The sequence below is a fragment of the Heptranchias perlo genome, chromosome 6, assembly GCF_035084215.1.
Source record: "Heptranchias perlo isolate sHepPer1 chromosome 6, sHepPer1.hap1, whole genome shotgun sequence".
Lineage (NCBI taxonomy): Eukaryota > Metazoa > Chordata > Chondrichthyes > Hexanchiformes > Hexanchidae > Heptranchias > Heptranchias perlo.
The window spans coordinates 63,354,288-63,379,949 of record NC_090330.1 but is presented as its reverse complement, the minus strand read 5'-3'; the positions used below and the strand labels follow the sequence as shown (position 1 = coordinate 63,379,949).

The window sequence follows — 25,662 nt, the reverse complement described above, 5'->3', positions numbered from 1 at the left end:
TGTAACTCGATGGAATGTGTAACCCTCTAAATTTCTCATCTGATGTCAGAATTTACACAAGAATAAATCTGGAATTTGCTTTCTTACAGATAAGACATCAACTGAGGCCTCATCTGCCTGTTCAGGTAGACCTAAAAAATCCCATGGCACTTTTTTTTTTGAAGAGTAGGGAGTTCACACTTTTGTTTCAACGATAACAACTTACATTCATATAGCGCCTTTAACATAGTGAAATGTCCAAAGGTGCTTCACAGGAGTGTTATCAAACAAAATCTGACACCAAGCCACATAAGGAGATATTAGAACAGGTGACCAAAAGCTTGGTCAAAGAGTTTTTAAGGAGCATCACAAAAGGAGGAGAAAGAGGTGGAAGGGTTTAGGGAAGGAATTCCAGTGCTTGGGGCCTAGGTAGCTGAAGGTACGCCCGCCAATTTTGGGGTGAAGGAAATTGGGATGCAACGAGGCCAAAATTGGAGGAATGCAAAGTTCTTGGAGGTTTGTAGGACTGGAGGAGGTTACAGAGATAGGGAGAGGCGAGGACATGGAGGGATTTGAACACAAGGATGAGAAATTTAAATTTGAGACATTGCTGGACCGGGAGCCAATGTAGGTCAGCGAGCACAGGGGTGATGGGAGAACGGGACTTGGTGCGAGTTAGGATATGGGCATCAGAGTTTTGAAGTAGGGAGGTCAAGTTTATGGAGAATGAAAGTTGGGAGGCTGGCCAGGCGAGCATGGGAATAGTTGAGTCTGGAGGTAACAAAGGCATGGATGAGGGTTTCAGCAGCACATGGGCTGAGGCAGGGGCAGAGACGGGCAATATTACGGAGGTGAAAGAAGGCGGTCTTGGTGATGGAGAGGGTATGGGGTTGGAAGCTCAGCTCAGGGTTAAATATGACGCCGAGGTTACGAACGGTCTGGTTCAGCTGCAGACAGTGGCCAGGGAGGGGGATGGAATCAGTGGTTAGGGAATGGAGTGCGGAGACAATGGTTTTGATCTTCCCAATATTTAATTGGAGAAAATTTCTGCTCATCCAATATTGGATGTCGGACCATTTTTGTGACAAATCATAGGCAGTGGAGGGGTTGACAGAGGTGGTGGTGAGGTAGAGCCGAGTGTCGTCAGCATACACGTGGAATCCGAATCATTGTGTTTTTGGTTGATGTTGCTGAGTGGCAGCATGTAGATGAGAAATAGGAGAGGACCAAGGATAGATCTTTGGGGGGACTCCAGAGGTAACGGTGTAGGAGCGGGAAGAGAAGCCATTAAAGGAAATTCCCTATCTATGATTGGATAGATAAGAATAGAACCAGGCAAGAGCAGTCTCACTCAGCTTGACAACAGAGGGAGGCGTTGGAGGAGGATGGTGTGGTGAACTGTATCAAAGGCTGCAGACAGGTCGAGAAGGATGAGGAGGGATAGTTTACCACAGTCACATAGGATGTAATTTGTGACTTTGATAAGGACCGTTTCAGGGCTGTGGCAGGGGCGGAAATCTGATTGGAGAGGTTCAAACGTGGTATTGTGGGAAAGATGGGCACTGATTTGGGAGGCGACAACACATTCAAGGACTTTGAAGACGATAGGGAGGTTAGAGATGGGGTGGTAGTTTGCAAGGACAGAGGATAGGTTTTTTTTGAGGAGAGGGTGATGACGACAGATTTGAAAGGGAGGGGGACAGTGCCAGAGGAGCGGGAACCATTTACTATATCAGCTAGTATGGGGGCCAGGAAGGCAAATTGTGTGGTCAGCAATTTGGTGGGAATAGAGTCGAGAGGGAAGGAGGTTGATCTCATGGACAAGATCAGCTTGGAGAGGGCATGAGGGGAGATTGGAGAGAAACTCAAGAAAGTTGTGAGTTCAGGGCTAGGGCAGGGGGAACCTTGTACTCTGGGTGAGGGACTTCAATGTCCATCACCAAGAGTTGCTCGATAATACCACCACTGATTGAGCTGGCCAAGTCCTGAAGCACATAGCTGCCACACTGAGCCTGCAGCAGGGAGGTGAGAGAACCAACATGAGGAAATAACCTACTTGACCTTGTCCTCACCAATCTACCCATTGCAGATGCATCTGTCCATGACAGCATGGATAGGAGTGACCACCGCACAGTCCTTGTGGAGACCAAGTCACGTCTTCACATTGAGAACACCCTCCATCGTGTTATGTGGCACTACCACCCTGCTAAATAGGATAGTTTCAGAACAGATCTAGCAGTTCAAAACTGGGTATCCAAGAGGCATTGTTGGCCATCAGCAGCAGCAGAATTATAATCCACCACAATCTGTAACCTCATGGCCTGGCATATCCCTCACTATCCATCACCATCAAGCCAGGTGACTAACTCTGGTTCAATGAGGAGTGTAGAAGGTCATGCCAGGAGCAGCACCAGGCGTACCTGAAAATGAGGTGCGAACTTGGTGAAGCTACAATACAGGGCAACGTGCATGCTAAACAGTGGAAGCATCATGCTATAGATAGAGCTAAGCATTTCCACAACCAATGCGTCAAAGCTCTGCAGCCCTGCCACATCTAGTAGTGAATGGTGGTGGGCAATTAAGCAATAATGGGAGGAGGAGGTTCCGTGAACATCCCCATCCTCAATGATGGCAGAGCCCATCACGTGAGTGCTAGATACAAGGCTGAAGTGTTTGCAACCATCTTCAGTGAGAAGTGCTCAGTGGATGATCCTTCTCGGCTTTCTCCTGAGGTCCCTACCATCACAGGTTCAAGTCTTCAGCCAATTCGATTCACTCTACGTGACATCAAGAAATGGACAAATGCACTGGACACAGCAAAGGCTATGGGCCCCAGCAACATCCTGGCTGTAGTGCTGAAAACCTATGCTCCAGAACTAGCTGCACCTCTAACCAAGCTGTTCCAGTACAGCTCCAACACTGGCATCTACTTGACAATATGGAAAATTGCCCAGGTATGTCCTGTCCACAAAAAGCAGGACAAATCCAACCTAGCTAATTACTGCCCTAATACCCTACCCTCAGTCAGCAGCAAAATGATGGAAGGTGTTGTCAACAGTGTCTATTAAGAGGCACTTACTCACCAATAACCTGTTCACCGATGCTAAGTTTGGGTTCCGTCACTACCACTCAGCTCCAGGCTTCATTACAGCCTTGGTCCAAACATGGACGCGAGAGCTGAATTCCAGAGGTGAGGTGAGAGTAACTGCCCTTGACATCAAGGCAGCATTTGACCGAGTGTGGCACCAAGGAGCCCTAGTAAAACTGGTCAATGGGGATCAGGGGGAAAACAGAGTGGCTGGAGTCATACCTAGCACAAAGAAAGATGGTCATGGTTGGAGGTCAATCATCTCAACCCCAGGACATTGCTGCAGGAGTTCCTCAGGGCAGTGTCCTAGGCCCAACCATCTTCAGCAGCTTCATCAATGGTCTTCCCTCCATCATAAGGTCAGAATGGGGATGTTCGCTGATGATTGCACAGTGTTCAGTTGCATTCACAACCCCTCAGATAATGAAGCAGTCCGTGCCCACATGCAGCAAGACCTGGACAACATCCAGGCTTGGGCTGATATGCAACAAGTAACATTCATGCCACACAAGTGCCAGACAATGACGATCTCCAACAAAAGAGATCATTCAATGGAATTACCATTGCCAAGTCCCCCACCATCAACATCCTGGGCATCACTATTGATTAGAAACTAAACTGGACCAGCCATGTAAATGCTGTCGATACCAGAGAAGGTCAGAGACTGGGTATGCTGCGGCAAGTGGCTCACCTCATGACTGCTGAAATCATCTCCACCACCTACAAGGTACACGTCAGGAGTGTGATAGAATATTCTCCACTTGCCTGGATGGATGGAGCTGCAACAACACTCAAGAAGCTCAACACCATCCAGGACAAAGCAGCCCGTTTAGTTGGCACCTCATTCACTAGCCTAAACATCCACGCCCTCCTTCACTGGTGCAGAAGGACAAAGGTAACATGTGCAAGGGAAAGCCATCACCTCCAAGTTCCCTTCTGAGTCACACTGCTTCAATAGTTCAAGGCGGCGGCAGGCCCACCTCCTTCTCGTGAGCAACTAGGGATGGTCAATAAATGCCGGCCTGCCAATAATGCTGATATCCTGAGAATGAATAAAATGACTTTCATTTCACTGGCTGTCTGCAACCTTATGTTGCTGTTTTGTGGATGCTGTAAGTTAAATATAAACTGCAGCTAATTTGAACATCGGTCTCAAAATCATTTATGCAAATAAAATTTGCCACTGCAAAACATCTGACCTAAAAAACCAATAATCCTTGGAGATTCTGAAGCAGCTTGTTCCCACCACATAACAATAGCACAGACATTAGAAAAAACTTAACATTCGAACAATGATGGACAGGAAAAGATCCTCAAGTCCATCCAGCCTGTCCCACAAAACTGTGATGCCTTGTGCATCACAATATATACTCTTCCCACCCACCCGAAGGCCATATAAACTCCTGGGAGAGGCAAAAAAAAGATTAAAAAACCAGGCCAATTTGGGGGGAAAAATATCTGGAAACTTCCTCTCCGACCCCTTTAGGCGATCAAAACTAGTCCTGGAGATCACTCTGCCCTGATAAATGTTATACAGTGCCTACCTTTTGCACATGGTGACCTCTGCTCCAGCCAGAAACTGGTCTAACTCTCGCTTGAAGGAATTCAGCAAATCAGCGTCTACCGGCAGCCTATTCCACAGGTCCACTATTCTCTGGGAAAAGAACCATCTCCTAACATCTAACCTAGTTCTGGCCTTACACAACTTGAGATTGTGACCCTTGGCCTTCACTAACACATTTAGTTGAAACAAACTGTCTATATAAACACAATCTATTCCCTTCATTATCTTATAAACCCCAATCAAATCACCCCTTACTCTAAGCTTCTCTGAAGTGTAGGGACCCAGCTCTTTGAGCCTATCTTCGTAACTAAAATGCTTCAAACTAGGAGTTAATCTTGTGGCCCTCATCTGAACCCTTTCCAAAGCCTCAATATCAACCAGGTGAGGAGACCAAAACTGGACACAGTATTCTTACGGAGGCCTAACCAAGGCCTTGTACAAGGACAAAATTTGTCTTTATACTGAATTGTCCTACAAACACACCGTAGGACCCTATTCGTTCTAGCTATTGCTTCAAGATATTGGTCATGAACCTTTAGAGATCAGAACCCCCAGATCTCTTTCTTTCTCGTGACCTCATTAATAAATGTCTTGAGATTGAAAATCTTGGAGTTGAACAAACTATTAACTCACCTTTAACCCATCATTACCTCAGCAATTGGTAATAACTTGAAAATCATAATTAAAAGAATGTTATGAAAACAGGCCCTCAATCTTTTCTCCCATTCTCTTCTGAAGGCAGTGACTCGGATAATGAATCATTCCACGTGTTGCCAGCCCTCTCATACCTTACCCCAGCACCCATTCTTCATGTGAATCTAGACAGCAAGTGTCAGCAGGCTATTTGACCATGGAGGACAACTTCCTTTCTCTGTTCACAGCACTATTATTCATTTGCCTTTGACAGTTGAATGTTGAATGACATCTTGAATGAGTTGCCATCAAACATTTCACATCACGAACAGAAGTCAAATATAAGATTAGCAAAACTAGTTGTATCATTAAAATGATTAGAACAATCAGCTGTACTTTTAAGGTGAAAGAATGAGTCTGATCGCTGTGGTATTTCTAGCAAAATCATAAACATATACAAAAAGTTTAAGAGTTTGCTAAACATATATACCAGAGTCACATGCTATTTTACCATGGAAGGTATTTTCCTCCCTCTATTCATCACACTGTATTAGTCAATCACCTATGACCCTTAAATGAAATTCTACATCTTGAATACATTGAAATGGACATCTTCGTAAATGCACTGATCATATCATATGTAGCAGTCAGATCAAAGGGGATCTTTAAATCCTGGCTGGAAAACCAGCTGGGTGAGTGGGAGCAGCGGCAGGAGGCCTGGCCGATTTTAATTGCCCACCCAAAGCAGGCAGAAGGAGGCAGCAAACCAGCAGTTAAAAATTGGCTGCCCTCCAGCACTCAGGTAAGTTGCGAGTGGGAAGGGGATTTCGGCAAAGTCTCATGGGTGGGAAGGCGGGGAGCCCCAAGTAACAGAGGCCCAGACTTCCCTTATCTGGCCCAGAGGAGCACTCCTGCTCCTCCTGGCCCCACAAGGGAAAGTTTAAAACTTACTTTACCTTCTTTCAGATCAGGTTTTACTATTTGGGGTGGTTAAAATGCCATCAGGGTCCAGGTACTTTGTAGAACCCCAATTTGCATAAATGTGGGCACTCAAAAAAACAGCGGCATTGAAGTCTCTGCAGGGCGGGAGTGGAGTGGGAAATTGACCCGCTCCATTTTAAATCCCGCTTTGCCTGGTTTCCGTCAGGAGGGGAAATTATAATCCCCCCTCAAATGTTTTCAGTTCTGCTGCTGTAGGCATTTAGGACAGGCTTCAAAGTACTAAAATGAATGACAGGCCCTTTGTTTAGTAAGTTCTTTATTAGTAAACTTTAAGTAATTATTTTTCTGTAATCAATTATAGATATTGAAACTACAAATATTACATTTTGTCTTTCATTTTCATATAAACATAGGTGACCTCTGATTAAGAGTTTTGATAATTACTCGTTTCTGTGGAATGTTCAGCATGTAATTCTAAGTCTGTACATAGCGAACAGATGCACATTTGCTATTAACCAAATACCTTCATTTTTCATGACATTAGTTATTACCATACCTAAACCATGAGCTCTTTTCCTGCAGCAGACAGGTCATAAAGATGTGTCTTCTAGCTTTTTCCTCACGTAACTCAACAATCCCAGAAGATTGCGACCTTATTTCAAAATTCCAATATTTGCCAACAACTACAGTGAGGCAGAAAACAAATTGCAACAGCTGCAAGATGACAAGGTCACACGATCTCATGTCATGTAGTAACAACACTAAATAAAGCAGCAGAAGCACTTAGAAATGATCAGGTTTCATACGTCATAACCACCCCTCTGTTCAACAAAATCAGTCAAAGTTTCTATTGCAATATTTGTCCATATTTTCTTCTTTAAAAAACAGAAATGGCCATTTTTCATTGTAATGTATTGCACTACTGAGGTTTTGAAACATGCATTCCCGAGAATGTGATTTTTTAGCAATAATAAAAAAATTATCAAGCAATCATGGTGCATGAGGCAATATAAACAAATGGTGCATTTCTAAAGGGGGTGCAAGAACAGAGAGACCTTACGTACACAAATCTTTGAAGGTGGCAGGACAGTTTGATAAGGCATACGGGATATTTGGCTTAATAAATAGAGGCATAGGGTACAAAAGCAAGGAAGTTATGCTAAACCTTAATAAATTATTGGTTAGGCCTCAGCTGGAGTATTGTGTCCAATTCTGGGTACCATGTTTTAGGAAGGATGTCAAGACTTCGGAGAGGGTGCAAAAGAGATTAACCAGAATGGTACCATGGATGAGAGACTTCAGTTATGTGGAGACTAGAGAAGCTAGAATTTGCATGGAGTTACATAGGGGGGAATTTTAACCCCCAAGGACGGGTGTGTTGGGGGCGGGTGGGAAGGTAAAAATGGTAAAAATGTAAAACCCAACCCAACCCGCCTACTTCCGGTTTTAACGGAGGCGGTTCGGGGGACGGACGACTAATCCAATCTCAGGAGACCGGTCAATCAATAAAATCTTTTAAGGAGACTGCTGGCCTCCATTTTAATAGGTTTTTTATTTTTAACTCCTGGGGGCCACGATTCCCAAGCCTTCTGATTCAGGCCACATAAGAGGAGGTTAAAAGGGCTGGATCAACAGGTAAGTGCCTTTAATGCACTGCTTGTGGGCCAGAAGAAGCAGGAGTGCTTCCTCCAGGCCCAATAAACTTACCCACCATGTTCCGACACACGCGATCATCCGACCGACCCCCATCCCTCGATGTCTCTGACCCCCACAATGTCTCCGATCCACAAGTTGCCTCCAACACCACAATGACTGACCCCTCACGATGTCCGGCCCCAAGCCCTCGATGACCAATCCCCCTGACGACTGCCGACCCTGATGTCTCCGACCCCCTGAAAGAGGTTTTTTTGACCTCTTTCCTAACCTCTTCATATTCCCTTTTGTCATCCTTTCTTTTATTGTCAATGTAGTTTGCCTTTTTTAAAGTTTCAATGTTATCATTATCTCTTGTTTCATTACTGACTAGTTTGTTCTTGTTTTTTTTAAAGTGGAATATATTTCTGCTCAACTCTATTGATCACTGTTTTAAATATTTCCCACTGCTCTTTTATCTCTTTGTCTGTCTGTCAATATTTTTTTCCAGTTTACCTTCACATTCCATTCACATCCCCTCAAAATTAACTTTTTTCCAATTTATTACTTTGGTCATTGTCTTACTTATGTCTTTCTCAATCATTATTTTAAATCTTATTATGTTGCGATTGCTATTGCCTAGATGTTCCCCTACACTTACTTGCCTTATCTGCTCTGGTTCATTTCCCATTACCAGATCCAGTAGTGATTCCTTTCTTGTTAGGTTTCTTATGTACTGGGTGAGAAAGGTGTCCTGATCACACTAAAAACTCCATTCCCTTTTCCCCTTTCCCTACCCATTCGGTAAGGTGCCACATAAAAGGTTGTTACGCAAGATAAGGGCTCATGGATTTGGTGGTAATATATTAACATGGAAAGAGGATTGGTTAACGGACAGAAAAGAGAGTAAGGATAAACAGGTCATTTTCAGGTTGCCAGGCTGTAACTAATGGGATGCCGCAAGGATCGGTGCTTGGGCCTCAGCTATTTACAATCTATATTAGATGAAGGGACTGAGTGTGTATCCAAGTTTGCTGATGATACAAAACTAGGTGGGAAAGTAATCTGTGAGGAGGACGCAAAGAGTCTGCAAAGGGATATAGACAGGTTGAGTGAGTGGGCAAGAAGGTGGCAGATGGAGTATAATGTGGCGAAATGTGAGATTATTCACTTTGGTAGGAAAAAAAAAGAGAAACAGAATATTTTAAAAAATGGTGAGAAACTATTAAATGTTGGTGGCCTGGTACAAGAAACACAAAAAGTTAACATGCAGGTACAGCAAGCAATTAGGAAGGCAAATGGCATATTGGCCTTTATTGCAAGGGGGTTGGAGTACAAGAGTAAGGAAATCTTACTATAATTGTGCAAGGCTTTGGTCACCTTATCTAAGGAAGGATATACTTGCCTTAGAGGCAGTGCTACGAAGGTTCACTAGATTAATTCCTGGGATGAGAGAGTTGTCCTTTGAGGAGAGGTTGAGTAGAATGGGCCTATATTCTCTGGAGTTGAGAAGAATGAGAGGTGATCTCATTGAAACATATAAGATTCTGAGGGGGCTTGACAGGTAGATGCCGAGAGGTTGTTTCCCCTGGCTGGAGAGTCTAGACTAGGGGGCATAGTCGCAGGATAAGGGGTCGGCCGTTTAAGACTGAGATGAGGAAGAATTTCTTCTCTCAGAGGGTTGTGAATCTTTGGAATTCTCTACCCCAGAGGGCTGTGGATGCTGAGTCGTTGAGAATATTCAAGGCTGAGATAGATAAAATTTTGGAGTCTACGGGAATCGAGGGATATGGGGATCGGGCAGGAAAGTGGGGTTGAGGTTGAAGATCAGCCATGATCTGATTGGATAGCAGAGCAGGCTCGAGGGGCCGTATGGCCTACTCCTGCTCCAATTTCTTATGTTCTTATTGCCAGTTTATTTGGGGATAGTTGAAATCTCCCATGATTATTATTCTATATCTTTTACTATTTTCTGTTCATTCTAATGATTGCGTCGTAACATCTTGATCGAGGCAATAAAGTTAAACACAAGTAGTGAGCTTTCCTGATACTGAATGTCTGTGAGTGCACAGCCCAGGCATATTTCTCAGCAAGTGAGATGTTTGTACAATTTATGAAATAGAGGCTTTCTGCACAGTCTGAACCACTTGAGAAATAAGCCATTAATCCTTTTAGGAAAGAATCAACAGAAGTAACATAGAAAGCTGTGAATTATTTGACAGTCATTAGATGTTCAATACAGATTTCATATGTACTGATAAAAGCCACAAGTTGTATTACTAAGATCAAGGCCCATAAACACAAATGTAACAGCTATCTGCAGCCACTCGCCTACTGAAAACAATCTCTTCTACTGCAATGGATTTCACAATACAAATCCACTGCATAATGAATTTTACTAATAGATGAAGCATGGTGTTTAATTTTTATTGCCTTCTTAGTCACAAGTCACTGCAGCGCTATAGGTAAACTAAAGAAAACATTTTAATGTATCGGGAGGACCGTATTTAATTAAAAAAAACAAAGCCTGTAGTATAAATCCCACAAAATAACATTTCAGAAGTGATACAATGCCAATTATCAATAACTTATTTTGGTTATTTTATATTGTGCCACCTGACTACAACTTCCATCTCCAAAGCCTCTATCTTTTTTGTAACATGGAGTACTGTGCACAGTTCTGGTCTCCAAGTGTGGTCTAACCAAGGTTCTATATAAGTTTAACATAACTTCTCTACTTTTCAATTCTGTTCCTTTAGAAATGAACCCCAGTGCTTTGTTTGCACTTTTTATGGCCTTGTTAACCTACGTTGCTACTTTTAATGATTTTGTGAATCTGTACCCTTTTTAAAGACTCTTATTTTCCAAGGAGTGTGTGGCCTCCTTATTCCTCCTACCAAAATGCACCACCTCACACTTATCGATATTGAAATTAATTTGCCATTTACGCACCCATTCTGTAAATTTATTAATGTCTTCCTGTACTTTATCGCAGTCATCCTCAGTTTTAACTACACCCCCCAAATTGGCATCCTCCACAAATTTTGAAATTGTACTTCCAATTTCTGAGTCCAAATTGTTTATGTAAATGGTAAACAACAGTGGTCCCAGCACCAATCCCATGGAACACCACTTCCCACCTTCTGCCCGTCTGCGTAAATACCTTTAACCCCTACTTTCTGTTTTCAGCCAGCTTGTTATCCATTCTGCTACTTGCCCCTGGATTCCACGTGCTCTGATCTTAGTCATGAGTCTACTATGTGGTACCTTATCGAAGACCTTTTAAAAATCCAAGTATATTACATCTACTACATTGCCCTTATCTACTCTTTTTGTTACTTCTTCAAAGAATTCAGTAAAGTTGGTCAAGCATGACCTTCCCTTTTGAAATCTGTGCTGACTATTCTTATATTTTTATTTTCTAGATATTTTTCTATTACATCCTTGAGTAAAGATTCCATTATCTTTCCTAACCCTTCTGCTCAAAAAATTTTTGCCCACAAAGTTGCTGAAAGTGCGAGCTGATAACGACGCAGCGAGGGAAACAGAGCATCTGGGACGTGAGTGAACAGGGCAACCAACTGGATATCTCCTTACCAATGAGATTTAAGGATTGGGAAATAAACAGTAGGACTGAGAAGGAGGTAAATTAAAGGGGGTGAATGCAATGTCAAATCAGGTACAGAAAGAGAAATAGAGAGGGAAAGATTGGATTGAGAGAGAAAAAAAAAAGAGACAAACGAAAAGAAAAAAAAATAAAATTTGACATTTTAAAAATCTCCTAAACCAATGCACAACCTGAAGGAATGAGACTCCACTCTTATAACAGTTAATTTTCAGTGCCAGAGAGGCTGATTGGCAGTCATGAACACTTAGCACGTGGTTACAAGGGTACTTACACTTGTAATTACTAGCCCTAGATATCTGTGGCGGATTTAGTTCGTATCTACCGCGCAAATACAGCAACTTCACAACATTCAATGCATGTCAATGGTGGGGCAGGCAACAAAATGCTATTTGTGCAAAGCTAACAGTGAAGCGGCGCAACTCGGACAGTAACTTTTGGATATTGGCATTTAACTGCGCATCTGCTCCTCGCCTGAAGTTGCTGTAACATTTATGCATAAAGAACGGCAAGCGCTATTAGCCTCACCGTTAGTTTGACAGCAAAATCTAGCCTGTTATTATTGACTCTGATGGCTTTTATCATGTGTATAGTGGGAAAATTGCATTTGCATGAACGCTCACGCTATATAAGGTGAGGACAGTAATTACATCTGTTATTTTTGGGCCTGTTGTGGGAAGTTGAGAAAACAATGCTTGGTGGTTTCCACCAGCTTTAAGTTTTGAACTCACCAGCTCCGAGAACAGGACCTTAATCTTAAATCTAAGGAGAAAATTAAATTAGCTGGTTCAACCCAATTAATATTAAACAAACAATTACATGAATTTTTAGATTACAAAAGAGAAAATAATATAAATTTAAATCTTTCATCTCTGAAAGTTTATCACTTTTAAATTATTTATAATAAACTAACAAGGAATACTAGTAAGAATTTTCAAAGTTTTAAAATAAATTATTTAAAATCAATATGGAACCACTTTATAGTATTAATTTAAACAGGAAACTCATTTTGCTGCTTATAACCTAAAATTAAAAAATTATGGTTTAATTTTCATTTTCTTTAAAATATAATTTAAAGATTCAGTGAGGAGCTGAAGTAATGAAAATATAACTAACAAAAGCTTATTATTTAAGACCTTTACCTTTTGAAAATTGTATTAGGCACTCAAATATTCTTAAAAGCAATAATTTTATTTGGGGGAAAAGTTACATATAAATGTATATGTGCGTGCAACATTTTGCAGATTTTATTCTATCAGTGCCATTCACATTTTCATCTATAATTCAAGGCTCTCCAGGTTATTTGATGATGGTTCCATTTAATTTGTCTTAGGGTGGTGCATGTCAATTTGAAATCAGAGGGAAATGAGTTTTAAAATATAATAAATAAAACATCTTCACAAAGTTCATTGTGTTCCATTTATCTAGGATATACTGAAAGTCTATCTTCTTTAATAAGATCTGGGCTATGCAACTTTTAATATCCTTGAAAGAAAAGTTTGCTGGTGAAAGAAAAGTAAGCTGGTGCTGATCACACAGGATAATTTTTCATCTTTGAAAAGCTATTTACTTCCTTTTGCTCTGTGAAGAACAGAAGCCAATAAAAAACAATCTAATCTTTATCTCAACATATGAGAGTCAGGGAAGGAGTCAATGTAAACTGGTTCTGTACTTTTCACTATTACTGTGGTGTGCTTTGAAATCTTATTAATACCAGGAGTAAGATACTCATTTACAATTTCACTCTGCATTTGCGGGATGCTGCACAAATTTGTCATTACTGACTGTAACAAGTAAAAAGTAGCTTTCTTCTTTTTCACTATTGTTCATAAATCTATTTTTGGCTGGTTAGGAATCCTCAGATCCAGGGTAAGTGTGGACTAATAGTAGATTAGTACCTTCAGCCAATATTACAACCATTTTATTCAGGTCTACATTTTTGCTAAAATTAGCAGCGAGTAAATTATGGCCTATTGCACAAATACTGCAGCTTAACTCCAGAATCAGCATTTTAGAAACGTTTGTTGTGATGATTGGCTCTGGTTGGTCTAAGTAACACTGTGGCCCAGAGTTTCCGCAAATTGTGCTGGCTTTTTCAGTGCAATCCGGACGAATCAGCGAAAAACACAGCGGAATTTCGAATTACGTCAGGTGCAATTTGTGCCCAGCATAACTTGAGTTTCCGCGATTTTTTGCGCTGGCTATAAAAAATATCGTACTGAAACTGACCCTGCCCACAAAGCTGGTCATGTCCACCTGCTCGAAACGAAGAGGGTGGTGAGTTTCCGCCAATTGCACCAGCATGCGGCCGTTTGAGGAGGGTTTTAAAATTAAGCCCGCTTTCTTAGGCGCAAAAGACACTAGTAGGCATGATTTAAACATTTTTAAATATTAAAAAATATTAATTTACTAAGAAACTGACTAGTGTACATCAATGAAAGTAGTAAATGCTTCAGTATAGTTTTTTTTGAGTCATTTGCAGTGATTTTAAATCAGGTTACTCACTGGCAGAGTACTGGACACCTTTATTAAAAATGCTTTTTTTTAATAAAAGTGATAAACCCATTTCAGCTGTATTAATAAAACTGCTCCAGATTACCACATTTAAATACATCTCTTAAATATATCAAAATTTTGATTGCAAAAAAAAAAGGATTACACTGCTGAATTGCGCGGATTCACGGCAGATTTCACGTTTGTGATTATGTTAATGCATTTTAACAGAAACTCGGTGCAAAATGCACCAGCGCAATTTTTGTGCCCAAAGCAGAACCTCTGGGCATGGAATTCCTAATCATAATATGCCTTTTTTAAAGTGCATTTATGACAACACACACACAGTCAAGCAGAGGATATCTTCATGTTTTGTTATGCTTGGCAACTAGAACCAATCATCCCAGAGTGGTAGACTTTAATTTTAAGTAGCTAATGCCATATGGTCAAGTGGTTACATTCTATCCAGGTAACTCAAAGGAAAGTATAGGAAGCAATTCTGCATGATTCCTAATCTGAAGAAATCCTTGAAAGGATGGGCCTTTTACCATGAGGATATACTTAACAAAACACTGCTCGCAGTCTGACACCCTTATGAGATAGTCTGCAGTTCCCACAATTATAACATTTGAGACTGGATGCAGTTTAATATCCTTGTTAGATAGAATACAACTCATAGGGTTTGGATTCTAGTTTGAGACTAGCTTGAAAATGTGTTGCACCTCATATTGTATAGTTTCCACAATATCCTTGTGAATCAAGATGCAACTTGAAATTCATGGTTGATGTCTGATACCCTTATGACATAGAATGTATGTTGCACTGTACTATTCCAAGTTACAGAATATGTTTCAGGCCTCGTCAAATCGGATGCACCTTGTACCACAATATTTGCGATCTGAGGATATCCTTGTGCGACAGGAGGCACCTGGTTCTGTGTGGTTGCTAGACTGACACTGTTTTGAGATAACATGCACCAACCAGGTACTGGATTGTTCTGAGTTTTAGACAACCAGGTGATCAGTGGGGAGTACCTGATAGAAATGAGACAGTTCTGTAAAAGGGAGAAAAAAGGGAAAGTTTAGGGGAGTTAACCCAACCTACTCTTACAGATCTGATAATTGGCTTAAGAGCGAGATTGGCAGAAGTCAAAGTCTGCTCCTTCAATTAAGAATAGTGTATTCCATAGGCGTAATGAAGAGGAGAAAAAAAAAGTTTTATTTTAAATGTAAAAGAAATCTAGTCAGTTTCATCATATTTAATGTTTTGAAGATATGATCAAATAATATATTTGCATGGGTTCTGTTTTGGGGAATTCAGGACAGCTCTCGTAACCGAAGGAATTCTCCAGCACATCACATTTGTAAATCCATTACTACTTAGTTACAACATAGTATTCTGACTAATGTGCAACCTTAGAGCTAATAAAATTAAAGTTCAAAATAGTCCTTTGGTAGTTGAGATCTGAAGATTGACATAGTGACATCGTAGACTGCTAGGGGAATTCTTGTCTGCTATCCATCATATTAAAAATAACTAAAAATCATTTTAATGGGATTATTACAAGTGTGACAAGTGCTTTGGCAAATTCCATTATACCACAGGAGTTTATTTTAGCATCCATCAGCACATCATCTTCCCCCATAAACATGACCCCACATAGGTCTGGTTCTGTGCCATTCTTAAGACAGCAAACACATGGAGCTTTCTGGACTGACTTGTGCTCGATTTCCTTCACTCCCTGTGAGAATGCTGCAAAAATTTGCTTGCATCCCTCTTGCCAAATGGTTGAGATCAGGAACTCAATCTATAAAAGGAACTTCAGGTGCAAAACTGCAAGTACACAGCGAGACCGTCCAAGGTATATGCATTTGCCATCTTATACAGATAGGGCACAATGCAGAAATCTAAACTTCATTTGAAGGCCAAAAAGTAAAGAATACTTTCTTGGTTTGTTATGTTTCATCATACCATGAATAATTCTGCTAAAAGTTTTACTTCTTTAGGGTGGAAGGTGGGCATGGCTGCCTAAAGTAACACACTGCCTGTCCTTCTCTGCAGTCAGATCCAAATATGAAATGTCTACTGAATATGTAAAGGCTATTCCATTTAGTTACCTTGCAAACTCTAATGCAAAATTCTTGAAACTAACAGTCACATCTCAAGTATTTTCAATTGCACTAACTAGTACTGTATTATCTATTGTGCCATTTGTCAAATAGCTAATTAGTCTAACAATAAAAAAAATTAAGTTACCTAGTTAGGTCAATGAATCAATCAACTTTTTATGCATCTGCATTAATGTCTCATGCATTTAAAAAAAGACAATAGAAAAGACAGTTCTATTGACCTCAATTAGGCTAGGAAAGGGAAAGAAATCAACCAGGGTTTCTACTCTTAATCACTATCCAGTAATCACTTCTGGAAAGATTTGGAGCAGCTAAATAGCCCATCAACACTCACTGACCTGGCTCATCCATTAAGAATGGCTACTTGGAAGTACTAGAGGGCTGTCATTAATTGTGTCCTTTTAGAGGAGGAGGGGAGAAAACTGGGGTGGGGCAGGCAGGTGGCAGAGAGAAGCAGAAGAGAAAGGAGAGAGACTGAGAGAGAAAAAGAGTGGAAGTGAGTGTGAGAATGAGAGAGAGAGAGAGAGAGAGAGAGAGAGAGAAACAAAAAGAGTGATGGTTTCTCTGGATAAGAAAATAGGTTGTAAATTCAAATAGATCTGAAAAATTCCCACATTCATTTTTCTAATACTTTCTACAACCATTTCTATTGCCCTGCTAATGTTTATAATAAATCAAATCAGGGAACAGAATTGTAATACACCATATTCATTTTCTGCCAAATTTTTTACATGCATTAATTGCTTTGTTAAACTCAAATTTGGATGCAATAATCTAGATACAAATTATGCCTTTCAATGATTTTCAGGTTTTAACAAGGCCTGTAGCAAAATGACCAAAGAAAACCATTAAATTAGCCTTTATTTATTACCATTCTACTGTATGGGCCAAATGTTCTCTTTACCAGTTGTCACTGGCATATCAAATCTGTCAGAAATACCAGAAGCATATTGTTTGTGTTCATCTGTGTGTTCTTCTCTATTGCCAAACTTTTTCCAAGTCCTAAAAAGGCAACAATCAACTATAAAGCAATACTCCAAGGTGGATCATGTTTGTAAATTAAGTCACAGAATGCTTTAAAACTCAGAAGGGGAGTAGGGACATAAGGGTGGAAAGAAATCAGTGGACAGGGTAACTTGGAATAGCCAGTGTGGAATCTGATCTATTGCTGAAATAAATTTTGGCAATTGCTTTGAACAAGGAGATATTTAGCAGACCACAAAACCATATTTTATCTTTTGCTGAAACAATAAACAGAAAATGACCATGGTCAGTTTGTCTACAAGGCCACTACTTTATGGTACAAATTTAAACAATACATATACTTTCACATATTCAAAGTTAGAGCTTGTTGCTCACATGATTTTGTCTTCTGTAGAGCCTAGAAATATCTTTAATCTACACTCGCACTGTAAAATTAAGTTCATTAGTTTTTTGCACTCGTAGTGGAGGAGGCATAAAAATAACTACTCATTCATAATGGTAGCTTTCAGGCTATTGGCATATATTCAACAGTTTGGGTAATCTAAGCACCATAGTAATGCTTTTAAGCTGTACTCCAGATGACAAACTGGGTTGTCAATTTAACCCAACTAAGCAATTTGTAGGGGCTTTAAAGCAACTTACGAACAGGATTTTAGCCTGTGTCTGGTTACTATTGGGATTTAACCTTGAATTCACAGAAGATGCAAGAGCTTTGCATGGAGACAAACCTCCACATTTTTGCCTTTTGAAACGTGAGGTATAAGTCAACATTTGAAAATTTGGCTTGAAATATCACATTTTTCTGAAAGTGCTACTGGAATGGTTGTGTATTTAATTTCTCAGTTTTTTTCTTTGTTTTGTTTTAAGTTTTTTAACCTTTCCCCTCTTTTCAAACACAGATCTAGCTATTACCATAGTACCGCTGTCACTCTCATCACTTGAGCTGCTGCTCATATTAGAAGTTTTGTCTTCAGTTTTACCTCTTCCTTCTTTCATCTGCTTTTCTGGATATTTTCTATCCAAATTAATCACTTTGGAATATTTTTTTGACTTAACTTCAGAATCATCCTCTGCAGAGTCATCGGACATTTCGGATAGATTTATAGATTCAATAAAACCTCCTCCAGATGGTTGATCTGGAGATTTCTGTGGTTGCTTTCTCTTTCTGTACTGTATTTGGGAATTGTCAGATTTGCCTTTGGTTCCCAATGCTACTTCCTGGCCCTTCCCTTCTACTGGCGAGTTAGTAGCCGCTTCCGTTATACCAGTAGATTCCCGTGCCTCTGTTGAAGCTTCTTGTTCTTTCCTCAACATACAAGTCACAGCTCTGCGAAGCCTTTGGCTTTTTATTGCTTGTTTCTCATGTTGTTCCATCCTGAAGAAGGAATCAATACGTAGCTGGGACTGTAAGAGAAATAAGTGTTTATAATTCAAAAAAAAAGTGAAATCAGCAGTGGTGTACATAGGAGTGTCTTAGTTTGAATACAGTAAATGAGGAAATCATTTGAGAAAAAAGAATGAAGATTAAATTTCTAAAACAAGTTAAAATATAAAATTACAGATGCAAATGGCAGCTTTTCCTCCCCTTCAGATGGCGCATTTGCACTCCAAATGATAGTCCACTTGGAGCCTTGCTGAGAGTGAACACAAGTTAGCCAACAGAGACAAATCGGCCTGTGACATGTAACTTGACACTCACACCATTCTGGTTGGGAGTCAGATGTATCCATTGCTTTAGCTATCGGAGTACCACAAATTTCTACATTTTTATATTTCTTGAATAAATACTGCAAATTGAACCCAAATACATATAGTCAATCATACTTCTCAATGGTTCTGCCACCACATAGGAGACCCTACATTTAAATTTCTCCAAATGTTGGAAATAATTTTTTTAAACTTTAATGAACTCTGGAAGAAACGGTTTCTCCAATTCCAATGTTTTTAATTTGTGGGGGAAAGCCTTATGCATTGCAATTGCCTCCATTAAGGTTCCTCAAATCTATTTCTTAGGAGCCATCATGGATAGGGGACTTATCTTTCAGCATTGGATTAAAAACCAGAACCTAGTGGCAAAGAATTGTGTTGTAACTCACTGTGACACATAGGGCTCGAATTTAGCAGGCCTGCGGGTTCCCAGCGGGTGGTCCTCCGGGAGCGTGGTCAACACGCTCGGCGAAATTAGTGGGTTGCCCACGCGATCGTAGCAGGCAACCCACTAATAGGAATCAATTACCTGCTCCTCCGGGGTCCACGGCGCTGGCCTGCGCGTTGGTCGGGCTGCGCATGCGCAGTATGATCTGTCAGCTGGAGGCTCTCTAGTTAAAGGGGCAGTCCTCCACTGACAGATGCTGCAACCAATGGAACAAATTGCAGCATGGAGCAGCCCAGGGGGAAGGCTGCTCCCAGTTTAATGATGCCTCACCCCAGGTATCATCAGATGGGGTGAGGAGGAGGGGGAGGACACAGATCTTCCCCCCGGCGGGCGGGAGGAAGCGGCCTGCCTCTGCCACCAAGAAGGCCTGGCTCGAGGTGGCAGAGGGGGTCACCTGCGCCACCAACATATGGCCCACCTGCATACAGTGCAGGAGGCGCTGCAATGACCGCAGTAGGTCAGCCACAGTGAGAACATGAAGTCTTTCCCCTACACTCCGTCTGCCACAACACTGCCCCCACCCCACATCTCCTTCGGCACCGCCAACACTATTCTGTCACATCACCCTTCATACCCACTCAAACCCCATCCTCATCTTACCTCCACCTACTCACCTCGCCAGTACTCATCCTGCCACTAACACGCAACCCAATCCTCATACAATCTCATTGCTCCATCCCATACTCACCCTCCCGTGCATCTCCCTCACGGCCAGCCTCACTCAACCTGCCACCACCTGTGCTGCAGCCACAGGGCATGCATCACATATGTGCAGTAGGCAGCGTAAGGCAAACGTGTCGTCAGCATGAAGGGGGTGCACAAGGGTGTCTGAGGGTTTGTCATGGGTGTTACCTATATTGAATTTCAGAGCAACAAACAGCACACATTATATTGACACCACCACTGCCATGTCTCTGCGAATCCTGTCCGTTGTGTCCAATAATGGCCGCTCCTGGGTATCACTATGAGGACCCACCACTGATACCACCCATCGTGTTACTGCAGAGTAGGTGCAGGTGTATTTGCAGGGCTCGTCCGCGCAGACGACTGAGAGACATCGGCGGTGTAGCCGGCTGCACCCTGGAAGGATGCGGAGAAGGTGTGGAGGGCAGTGGTGACTTTGACAGCGACAGTTAAGCAGTTGGTGCTGGGGCCAGCCAGGAGCAGCTCGGCATGAAAGAGTGCAGATCTCCACGACTACATGTCGAGCGAATCTGCGCCTCCCTGTGCACTGCTGCTCGGAGAGGTCCGGGGAGCTGCGCCTCGGTCTGTGGACCCTGTGGCGAGGGTAGTGCCCTCTGCGATGCGTCTCTCTCTGCGGTAGCCCTCCCTCCTGCTGTGCAGGTGGGCGTGCAACAACACCGTGTTGGGGGGATCCACGTCTCTGCGGCGGACGGCGTGGACTGCGAGGCTGCTGGGGCTGGTCATGCTCTTCGTCCTCCGAGGGTGTCCACACACCACCCATCTGGCAGGTGTTGGTCTGAGGGGTTGTGCAGGGTAGGTGGGTGGTTCCTCGGACTGGGGCTGCGGTTTCGTGTCGGTCTGTCCTCTGGCTTGGCGGGGGGTGGTGGAGGGCAGGGGTTGCCCTATGTGACGCGGTGGCCTCCTGCGTGGGTGAGGGCTCTCCCCCGTGGAGCGCACCTTGGCACCTGCCACAGGCTGCTGGCTGCAACACGCCTGGTTGAGGAGGGACTGTTTCCCCCAGTGTGGGAAACTCACTGCCTTGAACCGAAAATCCCACACTTCCTCTTTTGACAGCAGCTTCAGCTCATTAACTGACCACAACGAGCAAGGTAAGTACTCTCAAGTGGAACCCCGCTGGCTTTAATTGCCTGCGGGATTCCCACCAGCGGGGCTTGCGCACGCAGCCCCGCACGTCAGCGCGGTACCCGGAAGTGGCCGGGATTTCGTCGCGATCCGGTCACGTGACCGGATATCGGGATTTTCGGGGCCACCCCGCTGGGAACCCGCCGGAAACACGATCCCAAAATCGAGCCCATAGTCTCTTCTGAGCTTCATTAAACTTAGCTTACCTAGAGATTCTATGTAAGTGCTTAATATTCAAATATCCTCAGTGTTCAAAGTGACACTCTACAATGAAATACTGATCACTGTTCAGTTAAGACATACCTGGTGGATATTGAGTTGTTTCATTACAGGTAAAAGAACTTCGTCAGTCTTCTTCCTGGTCCATCCGAAACGATTCTCACAAAATTTGCCAAAAGTTAAAGATATATTTTACAAAGTGAAAAAAACTATCAAATATTATAAACAGGTGGGTGAATACGACAGATGAACTGCTGTTGACCTGTCCCTTCAAACTGGGCAGTTCAGATAATTATATTCTATTTAATTCAACGGTGCTCAAAACTACAGCCCATAGCCCTGATTTAGCCTGAGAATCCTGGCTATCCAGTGGCAAAGCACTGCTATATTTCTCTACATTTGGGTGGCCAATCAGGATTGAGGGAAGGCAAAGCAGGAGGGCCATAGACTTGATTAATGCAGGGATTAACCAAAAAGGTCTTAGTGGCTGTGATGGAGGGGACCTATTTAATATTGTCCATATTTTTTCAGTCTGGAGCCTTGAGCAACCATGTTTGAGGCAGTCCTACAACCTTTCAGCTGAGATTGGTTTGGTTCAGTCTGGGTGAGCCATTCGGATGCTGGTCAGTGTGTGTTTGGGACTAAAGGAGTGTTGCTGACCTTTAAGTCGGAGGCATTGTGGAGAGCGGCTGCAGAGTGGGAGGAGTTTCAAATAGGCACATAGGCTCGGCACTACCGATCAGTTGATTTCCTGAACTTGAACACCTGTGCTCAAACACGCGAGTGAAGAAACAGCACTCAGGAAATGAGCTGATCTGCCAGTTCCAATACTGATCAAGTTTGTTCCTGCTTATAGTTCTAGCATCATCCTGTTATGTTCCTTACTCAGATGGCAGCAGCTCCTGTGGTCTCTAAACACAAGGCCCTGAAAATACATGGGGCTCCGCTGATTTCCCAATGTAACTCCTGTGGAACCCACTGGAAAACGGCAGGGACTTGGTTGCATTACGTTTCTGCCATTTCTGGGATTTTCCACCCATCTTATAGGGCAGAAGTGCCACCCACCCCTTACAAGGCAAATGCTGTCCAGGGCAGAGCTCTCAATGCTGAGAGTTCCTGCTTCCCTGGCTCATTCAGAACTCAGTGTAGTACTGGAGGCCAGTATGCCAAGTGAGATGAAGTATACTAGCCTCCAGGTAGGCAATAGTGGATTACCCAGGGTGGTGTCTGCACCTCCTGAAGATTGACCCAAGTTTATCTTTCTTGTTAAAAAAAAATTGAGATTTTCCTCTTACACAGGAGGCTGATGGAGGTCTGCATGGGGGAAGGTCTGGGCAATTCCCCCCCTCAAAAAGTAGCCAGGTTTTCCAGCTGCATGAAACAGGTGAGTACTAGAAATGTACCCAAGGTGGCGCTTGCACCTGCCTACTCCAGATAAATTGAGTACCCTCTCGCTGACCCTGCAGGTCAAACTTCATCAGGGTCAGCACTGGAGGACACAAAGGGGTACAATGCTGATGTAATTGCCTGGATCTGCTCAATCACCAAGACCGCCTACTTCCACCTCTGTTACATCAACTGTCTCCATCCCTACCTCAGCTCATCTGCTGCTGAAACCCTCATCCATGCCTTTGTTACCTCCAGACTGGACTATTCCAATGTTCTCCTAGCTGGCCTCCCATCTTCCACCTCCATAAACTTGAGCTCATCCAAAACTCTGCTGCCCATATCCTAACTCGCACCAAGTTCCATTCACCCATCACCCCTGTGTTCGCTGACCTACATTAGCTCCCGGTCTGGGACCGCCTCGATTTTAAAATTCTCATCCTTGTTTTCAAATCCCTCCATAGTCTCGCCCCTCCCAATCTCTGACCTCCTCCAGCCCTGCAATCCTCAGAGATCTCTGCAATCCTCAAATTCTTGTGCATCCCCAATTTTAATAGCTTCACCGTGCCTTCAGCTACCTAGGCCCTAAGCTCTGGAATTCCCTCCCTAAACCTCTCCACCTCTCTCTCCTCCCTTAAGACGCTCCTTAAAACCTACCTCTTTGACCAAGCTTTTGGTCACCAATCCTAATACCTCCTTATGTGGCTCGGTGTCAAATTTTGTTTGATAACGCTCCTGTGAAAGGCCTTGGGATGTTTTACTACGTTAAAGGCGCAATATAAATGCAAGTTGTTGTTGTTATTGGATCACATCCTGTGCACTTTTGGAGCCCTACCAGATATAGCCAACTACCTCTAAGTCTGCGGGCAGTCAGACTTTCTTGATCAATGCTCCCCAGTGCTTTAATAAAGTCTTTCCTTCTGCCCTTCAGCAGACAATGTGGTGACTGAGCAATACAGCACAGGGGCCAGTAGGACTCAGCCACCTAAGATGTTCCCTCGCCAGTTCTGGGGTATATGCCCAGCATATTCTCATCCATAGACCCGGACATCCCCAACTACCTCAAATGGAAGAATAAAACCTACTTACCTAACACCCTCCCTCCCCACCATTCTAAAACGGTTCTTCCCGAAGAACAACCAGAATACTCAGTGTTTCCACATTTCCGATATCACAATGATGTCACTATATTCGTTACCGTCCAGATCACTCAGGACTGTATGAAGAAATCTCTCAATAGAAAGGAACATATATGTATGTGAAATAGCAGATAACCAATTAGAATGGAAAATATTTAAAATATGGTCAATGAAAACTGTATTTATTCTCTATGAATGATAAAATGCTACTTTATATTTATTACATCTTTGTACAAAAGGATATTCCCTGATCACATCTAGGTCTGGCCTACCCCAGGAGAGTGATCCTTTAGATTCATCTACAACTGGTTTCAGATACTCTTCTGACACTGCTGGATTTGGAAACCCAGGGTAAATGTCTAGTTGACGCAGTTTCCTTTTCACTTTAGTATCATTGGGATTGTCTCGCAGTTTTTTATTTTTCTGGGCTTCAGTCCACCAGTCTCTGAAAGTCAAGGCATTTATTAACTTGATGTTTAACACGCTTTAATGTAGCTTTTTCATAGAACTATACCATAAATCTAGAACATAATATATACTTTCAGACAAGTTTGAAAAAAAATATTTTCAATACATTTATATACATACATATAGGGCAAAAAAACTTTATATATATATATATATATATATACACTACTATTTCTGTGACTGAGCTGACTAAGTAAATCCCAGGCAAAGAATTACAGTGGGCTCACAAGAAATTTAATCATTTAGCACTCAACTGTTCACAATTTTATTTATGCTACAATTACTTTGTAACTAACTGCCTTCTGGAAAATCTTGTATGTATGGATTAAGTACTAAATTTACAGGATCATGAAACAACTACAACAGAACCTAATACAGCGGGGGCTGATGTCATGCGTGGGGGTGGGGGAGGTGCCTGAAATCGCGGGGGGGAGGCTGTAATCAGTATTGCATATGTATCCTGATTTATTTCTGTAGAACTGATGACAATGAATTGTAACAGTTCCTTTTTTGTGTGTTTATACGGTGTTAGAGCTAAAAATTCAAACTATCTTTGGGATTCACTGCTGAAAGAAATTGGATTTTTAGTGAAGACTGTCACAAATATTACAGTTGACAGAAAGGAGCTGCCACAAAGACGAGAGAATGCCATTTGTCATGAGGACTGAAGGACTAGGAACAACATAGTAGTATAAACCAGTGGCTGTGGAAAATAATTAATATTTCTGCAAATCTTACATGCAAACTTTGGGCAAATCAAGATTAGAATCTTATTTATATCTAGCGCATGATAGATAGCTTTCAGCTGGATCTGCACTGTTCCACTTAGTGCATACTAAAAATTGAAGGTTAGAAGGATAAATATAGATATAGATGATCAAATACATAATGGAACACAATCCTTCTGAGATCGTGGGAATGTTGGCTGTAGATTGCAACTGGTCAGGACTGAATAAAGTAGGTTTGCAATGTTAGACTAGTAAACTTGAGTTTGTAAGTTAATTTTAGAGGGCTCAAAAAGAAATTTCGCTCAGCTTACATTTTTAGAATTTATTACTCACAGGTTTCAAAATATTGAATAATGTCCACGGTAAGGTAAATGTTATGTGAACAATGGAAGGAATGAACAGATAGGGCCAAATGGCCCTATTGCATTCACATTCCATCCTCTTACATTCTTGTTGATCAGAAAAAGTCAACAGGAGGGTCAAGTGGTGAGGGAGAGGGTTCCTCTGCAAGTGCAGCCAGAGCCAAGACCATAGCATCATGGGTGGCCCAGCTGTACAGGAGGGGAGGAGAAAGGTCAGGAGAGCAATAGTGATAAGGAATTCCATAATTAGGGGAGTAGACAGACGTTTCTGCGGCCGCAGACATGATTCCAGGATGGTATGTTGCCTCC

The 25,662-nt window shown here is 42.2% G+C and overlaps 2 protein-coding genes across 2 annotated transcripts in view; both read right to left on the bottom strand.

The window, feature by feature from the left end:
- The window catches only part of LOC137323047 (protein-lysine methyltransferase METTL21E-like), a 31,904-nt gene extending 19,599 nt beyond the window's left edge, over positions 1–12,305 (bottom strand). Inside the window, exon 1 of the mRNA XM_067986430.1 lies at positions 6,763–12,305. The gene's annotated coding sequence lies outside the window, so the exon portion shown is untranslated. The remainder of the gene's footprint in view (positions 1–6,762) is intronic.
- Positions 12,306–15,151: 2,846 nt separating this feature from the next.
- The window catches only part of ercc5 (excision repair cross-complementation group 5), a 149,214-nt gene continuing 138,703 nt past the window's right edge, over positions 15,152–25,662 (bottom strand). Inside the window, exons 23-25 of the mRNA XM_067986704.1 lie at positions 24,041–24,240; positions 21,355–21,440; positions 15,152–18,473 (exon numbers count right to left, since the gene is read on the bottom strand). Coding sequence (XP_067842805.1) covers positions 17,901–18,473; positions 21,355–21,440; positions 24,041–24,240 — 859 coding nt within the window. The 3' untranslated portion in view covers positions 15,152–17,900. The remainder of the gene's footprint in view (positions 18,474–21,354; positions 21,441–24,040; positions 24,241–25,662) is intronic.